Source organism: Apium graveolens, chromosome 1 (assembly GCF_009905375.1).
Source record: "Apium graveolens cultivar Ventura chromosome 1, ASM990537v1, whole genome shotgun sequence".
Lineage (NCBI taxonomy): Eukaryota > Viridiplantae > Streptophyta > Magnoliopsida > Apiales > Apiaceae > Apium > Apium graveolens.
Window position 1 is genome coordinate 175436431 of NC_133647.1, and position 9303 is coordinate 175445733.

A 9303-nucleotide genomic window follows, 5' to 3' on the forward strand; every position below is an offset into this window, starting at 1 on the left:
TCCTGGAGCCGGCTGTTTATTACTGCATTAGAGGAAATTTGAAAACTTGGCCAGGCCTGAGTTGGTGGGCTGGCCAATGTAATATCCCGTAATTTTTAGAATTAGATTATTAATTGAATAATAGAATAAAAGTATTAAAATTAGATAAGGACTAGGATTTAAAATTGAATTAGACTAATGGGCCTAAAATTTGGATCAGATTCTAATATGGATAACTTGTAAGTTAAGATATAGAGTTTTGTCTCGTTATAAATACACCATATTCGTCTTTCTCGCCTTAATCAATAAAATTCGTAGGGTTTTATTCACATAAATCAGCAATCTTGTAAAATTCGTAGTAAATTCATCTTGAGTCGGAATTCAGTGATTCTGGACTTTTCGGAGAGGTCTTTTCGTTATCTTCAACTTTCGTGTTTCGTGTTTTCTAATATAACGTCGTTTAATGGGTCAAAAAGGCTATATTCAGATCTGGTCAGATTTTGAGGTAAGATTCCGATCGATTTTGCTAGTGTTTTCAAAATTATGTGTTAGGTCTGTATCTTTGATTATCAAAACATGGGCTAAGTGATGATATATTTGAAAGCATTATGTGTTATAGAATATGTATCGATGTATATGTGTGTTGTTTCAACGATAATTTTGGATCTCTGATTTGTGCCATGGTTTGTGAAAATATCGAATAAGAACTTAGTACCGTAGTCACCGGATTGTAGTGACAGTTTTATGAAAATTTAGGACCGTTATCACCGGATTGTAGTGGTCGTGGCATGAATTATGGGTTTTGAATTATTGGTATTTATGTGTTATGTGTATTGTGTGTATCGAATAAGAATAAGAATAAGAATATGTATCGAAAGTGTGTGTTTCGTATATCGTATCGTATAGATTATCGTATTTTGTTATATGTGTTCATGTTACTTGGCCTACTAGTTGGATGGATTGGTTTCTTGCTGGGTTGTATAACTTATTCTTACAATTTCAGGTTTCGTCTAAATTTCAAGTTGGATAGCATTGGAGTTCGAGGACTTAAGATTGGACTAGAATGACTTTGGGGCTTCCGTTAGCTGCGCTTTTGTAGTAGACACCTTTGTAATAGATTTTCGTATTAGTAAATTGTATTTTATTTTAATTTTGATTTAGAATTAATAGTCCGAAAGCGCGGGTCGTCACAAGTAGAGCAGCTTTTATATTATTTTATTATTTTTTGGACAAAACAACCTGCTAACCTGTGGTTCCTCTCTCCTGTCTATTATTTACTATTTAATTCATATCATTAAAAATGGATAAAACAAACAATAAAGATAATCAGTTGGCTGGGCTTATGCATCAAGACAATTTTATCATAAATATTAGTACAACTTATGTTTCTTCTAAATGGGGCCCGAAAGAAGAGGACTCGGGCTCCATTGCTGATGGTCTAAACCCCCGTAATAACTTATCGATTAATGTTTGTCGACCAACTTATAAGTCGAATTTATAATTTATAGACTGATAAATTGAATTTTAGTAAGGACGTACTTTTTTATAATTTATTTTGATATTTTATTTTTTTATTAACTTTAATTTTAAAAAATATGTTTTAAAATGTTAATCTAATTTATAATTCACAAATTAAAATAATTATATTTAAAAATTATTTCTTTTAATTCATTTAACTAAAAAAAATCTGCTTATAAGTAAAATTATCCAAACACTTATATAACTTATAAGTATTCATCTACTTACCACTTATAAGCCACTTATTCAACTTAAGTCATAAATTACTTATTTTAAAATTTGTCAAACGGGCACCTATTATTACCTGAAAATTTAAGAGTTTTTTTTATTATAAACATTTGTTTTTGTAATTATGATATATGACACTTCTTAATCAAAATTAAATTTATCAGTATTATATTGTCAACCTAGAAAACATCTACTACACTTTTATCGTGTGTCCACTGTCCATGTAGTTCGCATTTCGCAAGTCCGATAAGTAGATTTACACACGAAAATTGCATTTTTTACCAAGTAAAATAATACGACGACGTTAAGAAGCTGCCACCTCACTGTCACTGCACTAGAAGCTCCCAAGGGCAGAAGCTCAAAAATTAGCTTAGCTGCTTCTAGCTCAGTTTCCATACTATGCTACCAAGACTACTCATCCTCCTCCATCATCTTCTTAGTTAGTGGTATCTAAAATCTCTCTTCTCTCTCTCGCACTCTCTCAATCTCGTCTCTCTCTCTCTCTCTCTCTCTCTCTCTCTCTCCCTCCCTCCCTCTCTCTCTCTCCCTCCCTCTCTCTCCCTCCCACTTGGCAATGATACCCTCAATTTCAATCCTCCGCCACACAATCACACCCAAACCACCCACCTTTCTCATAATCTCCCTCCGTCGCATCTCAATTCTCTCCGCTTCGAATCGAAACCCTAACAATTCCACCAGAAACAACAACAACAAGTTCCAACCAAACAAACACCTACTCAAAGCACGCGAAGCCGTTCGAACCCTAACCTCTCTCTCCCCAGCACTCCCTATTAACCACACCCCTACCCTCTCATCTACCCAAGCCATTGGCACCGTCGCTTCTTCGCAAGCCAATTTCATGCGCGTCATTGTACAATCCTCAAACGAACACTCTTCTATCGGTCTCGAGTTACTCTGCGTTGTTCGGGCTTTGTTGAAGAAGATTAAGAGGAGAGTTTCGGTGGGTGATAAGGTTCTCGTTGGCTCGATTGATTGGGTTGATGGTAGAGGAATGATTGAGAATGTGTTTCAGAGGAAGTCGGAAATTCTTGATCCTCCCGTTGCTAATGTGGATCATTTGCTTGTTTTCTTCTCGCTCGATCAGCCTAAGTTGGAGGCGTTTTCTCTTACTAGGTTTTTGATTGAGGCGGAATCTACAGGGATTCCTATCACTCTTGTGTTGAATAAGATGGAGCTTGTCGATGAGATGGTACTATCGACTCGCCTATCACCTCCCTTGTTTTTGTTTCTTGCTATTACATTGTGCTTGTTTAATATTTGATGCTATTTTTGCGAATGTTTAATTGGAAATCACGGGTACTTTGTCAATAGCAAGTTATTTATAACTATTGAGTAGGTTCGTAACTAGTTATGCTAGTAAATTTGCTTCTACTAGATATATTGAAGAAACAAGTTATTAATTATCTGAAGATGATACCTGGACCTTACTATATATAAAATTATTTCTTTGATTTCGGGCTTGGCCTCTAAATGGCAGGAATCGGGTATCGGAATATATTGCATTATGGTTGTGCTTTCCTGGTGGCTGTTATGTCAATGTTTATATAGTTTCTAATGGACAAACCACCACTTGTGTACTTTTCATAATTAAGATGTGGTCATTTGACTGTTTGGAGTTAAAAGTACAGGCAAACTCTTGTCTCTAACGGACCAAAAGGATTGCTTAACCAGAATATTGATGAAGGAAACTAGAATTAAGCCACCATAATTAGTCTTTGGTAGTGACCGTCTGCTTTATATGTAGACTTGTTCATGTGATTGACCTTGCAGTCTGAAGGTCGTAAGTATTATCTTTTGCTTACTCGGTATGTGTCTTAGTGCCAATGTCTTCCTGAAAGTAACTACAATGCCGCCCTGATGGCTTTTGCGATCAAGTATGCCACTTTCTCTCTGTCTCAGTCACTACTGTAGTTTAAGAATTCCTATTCTAGACTCTATAGGCAGTAAGTCTGAGTCTTCAACTAGTTTGTCAGCGTTTAGCAGGTTCAGGTAAACATGTATCTCTTTATTACTATTACTACTTATAAATATTATGTAGGGGTATAAAACCCCTATTATCCTGAACACATTGAATGTCAAGTCATTGTATATTTTTTCATAATCTTATTTTTGTGTGTACATAACATTGTGTGCTCCTTCAAAAAACTTAAAACATAATAAATTTAGAGTTCGAAATATATATGATTTTTGCTGTATGAAACACTATGTCTAAACTCTAAAATAACAAAGAAACTTCAGGACTTATTTAATACACAGGTATGATCAAAATTTATTTTGCAACTTTACTCATAGGAGTAGCCAGTTCATTTTAAGTTAAAAGAAAGTATTGAAGGTATTTTATATATATATAAAATAGAGAACAATGTGAAAATAGAAATGTAAACACCGCCCTCTGGGCTCTAGAGTCAGATAAATTGAATCCAATGTTCCAGATACCAGGCATCCAACTTAAAGCAGATGTTGCCTCCCTCTCAATCGCTTGCACGCGCTTAAATATTAAACAGTAAACCCCCACGCCCCTACTAAAATCTGTAACTGAAAAAATGCAGTCTTGTTTCTCCGCACTTCCCACTACTTTGGCATGCTTTTATTCCAGATTTTATATGTCCAGTCTTGTCTGCCCAGTGCCCTCCATCGTTGGGATAAAACTAGCATATAATTCATATCGATATAAACTTTTTTGATAAATTATAATTTTTACTAGATTATTATTAATACTACCATCTTCATGTTAAATGTGGTTGTACAAAGTACTTGTATTTGTAAATTAAAATGAACATTCTGCAGACGCTGGTTTCATGGAAGTCTAGACTTCGTACTTGGGGATACGAACCAGTTTTCTGCAGTGTTGAAACCAAGCACGGCCTGGATACTCTCAAGTTCATTCTGAGAGAGCAAACCTCTGTGATTGTGGGTCCAAGTGGTGTTGGGAAGTCAAGTCTGATCAACGCTCTGAGAGGTGATCATCCTGGTACAGGTGCTGCTAGAGGAGATGATTGGCTTGATCCTGTGAGTTTCTTTCTTTTAAACAATATTTGTTTTTCTGTGTCGTACTTATTGACGGTTGTACTCTTATCTGTGTTGTCTTGTTTAACTGAATGTCATACTTTTTTTTATTTACTTGTTTTAGATTGTAGGCAGCAAGTGGTTTGAGGATCAACGAGTAGGGGAAGTGTCTGTAAGAAGTGGAAGAGGAAAACATACTACTCGACACGTTTCTTTGCTTCCATTATCTGGGGGAGGTTACCTCGCAGACACTCCCGGGTTCAATCAACCTAGTTTAATGAAAGTAACAAGACAATCTCTTCCACAATATTTTCCAGAGGTTTCTACCACCATCTTTGTATTATATATTACACTTGTTATTAGCTCAGTCAGATATACTGAACCTGAGATTTCCTCGTTTTCTCTTATCAATCTTAGACTTAAATGCACACCTCACTTGCTATTATCTGCTTTGTTGATTCCAGATCCAGAAAATTCTTAGTGATAACTACCCTGAAACATGCTCCTTTAATGACTGCTTGCATCTTGGTGACCAAGGTTGCATTGTGAAAGGGGAATGGGAAAGATTTCCGTACTACTTTCAATTGCATGATGAGATCAAAATTAGAGAGGAATATCAACTTCGAACTCTTGGGACCAAAAGAGAGGGTGATGTGAGGTATATAGAACTTTTATCATTTTAGTGAATTTAACTTATGCTAAGGCCCAATGTGATATATTTGTGTTTCCCTGAATTATTTGCAGAGCTTCAAATAATTAATTGGAGAAATTACAAAAATTAAGTTGCCTTGCTTGTACAAACAGCTAGTTACAAGCGGGTGTTATGTCTAGATTGATAGTACGTTGCATACACGCACACGCAACACGCACATTTATATTAGGCTTCTATGACTATAAGGATTGGTAGTCTTTTACACATGCATTGTTCTTTTGCATGAACATGCAAATAAAAAAAAGAGCCCATTCTTTCTCCGATGTTTTGACTGAGTTTCGTGATTTCATTTATGTTGGCAGGTATAAGACAGGAGATTTGGGTGTCAAACAAGCAGAACCAAGGTTAGAGCCCAAGAAGCATAGAAGACAATCTCGTAAGAAGATCAATCAGTCTGTATTGCATGAGTTAGATGAACTTGATGATGATGAAAACTTGTCAGATGATGACGATAATGACCCAATTTTGAGGGCAATGAGAAATGAACACCGGTAAAGGTATGCTTTGCCACTAACATACGTGCTTAAATCTGTATATAAGAAGCTTTGATCGACTCGTTCTTCTCTCAGATGATAATTTAGTTTACCGGTCCAGTTTATTTGTCAAGGATAAAATAGTTTGTTGAAGGAAACTATTGCCTCAATCTTGTAACAAACTTTTATCTTATGCTGTGTTTTCTTGTTGGTAAATATTGTTTTACAGTTCTACTGAATTTTGGATGTAGATTGTTAGTGTGGGAGGAATAGAAGATGTTCATGGGCCTATAGAGAATGTATAGGAAGTTTAAACATTGCTAAACTTGAATGCTTTTGTTCATTGGGCTCTTTTAAGTTTAAATGTGTGCCCCCAGAGTGTACATATAAGATAATTTTAACTCTGGGCATTGCCTTCGACATGGATAATCATTCTGAAGAGTGAAGGCTTGTTAGGCTAACTTGTCCCCTTGCTTGTTATTAATTGACTTATGAAGCAGGAATTAAATATTTTTTTTTTGTGATTGGGAAATGGCACGCCCTAGCCAAATTGTTGTGCTACTAGCCTCACACTAAGCCAGTATTATATGTTTCTGCACTTGTTTCTAATTTCTTAAATTTGCTTATATCGGCTTTTCAGATCTTCCAGGAGCCATAACAACAATTAGGGAATAATTAGTTTTTGTTTGAATTGTTTAATAAGTACTGGTTAATATTAAATCCCACATAAATATGCTATGCTACTGGTAAACAGTAAGCTGTGGTAATCCTGTTATAATGTTATTATTCTACTATCAGAGCACAAACGGCTCTGTTATATTATTATTCGAACACTATTTTGATTAAATATGTTCAGCATCTTTTCCGAAGAGAGGTACTCCATAAATAAAATTTTAAGGGTCGTTTAGAATTGATAAGTTGACTGATAATCGCATCCTCCTTGTTTGGTTTCATTTCTAGAGCTAATACGGTACAAGTAAAGCAATTTGGCATTGTTTAGGGAGGATATTTTTCAAAATTCCCACTAGTCTCAGTCTTATAGACTTTTCTTTGCCAATTGAATTTTAAACGGAATTTGGGCCGAAATTTCGATCTTCTTCGATTCAAGGAGAAATGATTATGAAGAAGAAAGTAATTTTCTTCAGCTTCTCTAATCTCTGTATTTCGAATAAAGAAACACAATATGAATTTATGGTTGATATTGTTTGTGCAACACACTATAAATTAATGCCGCAGATAAGTATGCAACGAATATGCAATTGCATTGTATTTTACTATACAATTTTCCTGTACAGTGTACAGGGCTATCTCTCTTCTCCTACGTTAAAGATAAGTCGATAACAATGAACAAGTAGACCTTCGTCATGTAATTTTATTTTAAAAAGTGTGTTTACATACATGAATAATTAACAGAAGTCAAATTTGCAAGTTTTAGACAGATGATAAGCAACCTCAACTTTTGGGCAACCTGGAAGTTCCTGAGAAGAAGTAGGAAACTATATTATACTTGAGATGAGCAGTGTTTATGGATATGGTTGATACTTGATACCTGCTCGTGACACAATGACACCTATATATGCATAACATATTCAAGATGTCAAACATGCATAACATGTTCTGCTATTAGCGGTAAGGTATTAATTGTATCGGGTTAAATTAAATATTTTGTAACGGGTTAAATTAAATATTTTGATCAGCTGGTTGAGTAAACTGTTTTAATTAACGGATTGAATTTTGTTATTTGAATAAAACTGTTTGGTAAGTAAATATTTCAATTCGCATTTTTGACATGAGTTGAAAAAGCTTTCCAAGTAATTGTTTTTTGAGATTAAAACGCTATTTCAAAATGTTAACAATCAAATACTAATATTATAGATTTTATTTGGTTAAACATCTTTAATTTTAAAAGCTATTTTTTTCAAAATAACAAACTTTTAAACAGTTTTGTTTCTCATGGAATTATCTTCCATATTTTTCAAAATAAAACTTAAAAGCAAATAAATTTAAATTCATATTAAAATTTTGAGTAATCCTATATTTGCGGCATTAAAAATTGTTTATGTAAACCCAAAGTGCAAGTGAGGCTGTGAGGCTGATGTTGTTATGGACCATTGTAAGTGGCTGGCTCCAATTCTTTACCCAAAAAGATGATAACAACGTCACCGTCAAAAATGTATAAACAACAAGTATTAAACAGAGACCAAACCTTAGACATTACCCAAAAGCGGTGGCAGCACATTCATGTGATTACAACACAAGAATTTGTTCTGCAAATGAGCTGAGACTATGAAGAGATGATGCCCCTCGAAAAAATAAAGATGCTGTCAAAATAAATAGGAGGATAATAGAAATTAGAACATGTCTGTGGCGAGTCATCCCCCTTCTGTATTTATTTTTGCAGCTGTAGTTGTTTTTATTCGGTTGCTCATTTAATCTTACTGTCCGAATGAATAAATAAGAGTTTATTTTCGATTATCTCAATTCATGTTTCGGTTCTGATATTCCCAATAATTAGCTAGAAATGTTATTTTAGTCAAAATAACGAAAGCATAGTGTATAATACTACTTGGAGAAGTCAATATTTATGTAAAACAACCACGTCTAATTTTTATAAAATTGGGTCACTGGATTTATTTTATAAAATAGGGAATTAGTTGAATTTAGACAGACCAATCAACCAAAACTAAGTAAGATTAATCGGTCAAAAAAATTAAAAAAAAAAAACAAAGCAAAACAACTTTGTCGAATTCGAAAAAGTGTGAATGTTATTTATAGAACCTAATGCTATTCATCTGATTTAACCCCTCTCCTTTTTGGTTATGGAGTGTGTCATGTCATGTGTGCGTGCAGGTAGTGGATAAATTGGTACGCGTAAGGTAGAGCTCTAATCCCCACTCATTTTCTTTATTTTTCATGGTGGAACCAATTTACCATATTTATTAGTTTAGTTTCTTCCAATAATGACCCTGATCGCTCATTTTAGCACTACCATCTTCAAACATCTACCACATGACTCATGTTTGGTTCTCATGGTTTCTTACACTCTCCCCTTCATTTTTTTAATGCAATTATAATTTTCGGTTGCGGAACCAGAATCACAAATTATACGAGCCTAAAATGAATTATCTTTAATTCTTTGTATTTACTCAGGACCTAAAATAACTTTTTACTAAATTTAAACTAAAAATACTGACTATATACAAAATTTAGAAAAAGGGTACAATAAATTTCGAGATTTATAAAACCGGACAAAAGTGAGTTGTGATGTGAAAGAGAAGTTATACTAGGCTAGGCAACTCATGTGTGCCACAAAAATCAAGAGCAGCAGGCTCAACTTTCAACTCCAGAACTAGGGAATAAGGAGGT

General features: G+C 34.5%; 1 protein-coding gene across 1 annotated transcript; it reads left to right on the top strand.

The window, feature by feature from the left end:
* Positions 1-2006: 2006 nt before the first annotated feature.
* On the top strand, positions 2007-6171 carry LOC141671667 (small ribosomal subunit biogenesis GTPase RsgA 1, mitochondrial-like). The gene is made up of 5 exons (XM_074477964.1): positions 2007-2935; positions 4534-4755; positions 4877-5071; positions 5217-5410; positions 5767-6171. The coding sequence occupies exons 1-5, from the start codon at positions 2300-2302 to the stop codon at positions 5957-5959; spliced, it is 1440 nt and encodes a 479-aa protein (XP_074334065.1). The 5' UTR covers positions 2007-2299; the 3' UTR covers positions 5960-6171.
* The last annotated feature ends 3132 nt before the right edge of the window (positions 6172-9303 follow it).

Excerpts from the sequence above, each read along its gene's own strand:
- LOC141671667 (XM_074477964.1), top strand. The coding sequence starts at position 2,300 with ATGATACCCTCAATTTCAATCCTCCGCCACACAATCACACCCAAACCA. Across the intron at positions 2,936-4,533 it reads TGGAGCTTGTCGATGAGATG|ACGCTGGTTTCATGGAAGTC; the intron begins GTACTATCGACT and ends AACATTCTGCAG. Across the intron at positions 4,756-4,876 it reads GAGATGATTGGCTTGATCCT|ATTGTAGGCAGCAAGTGGTT; the intron begins GTGAGTTTCTTT and ends TACTTGTTTTAG.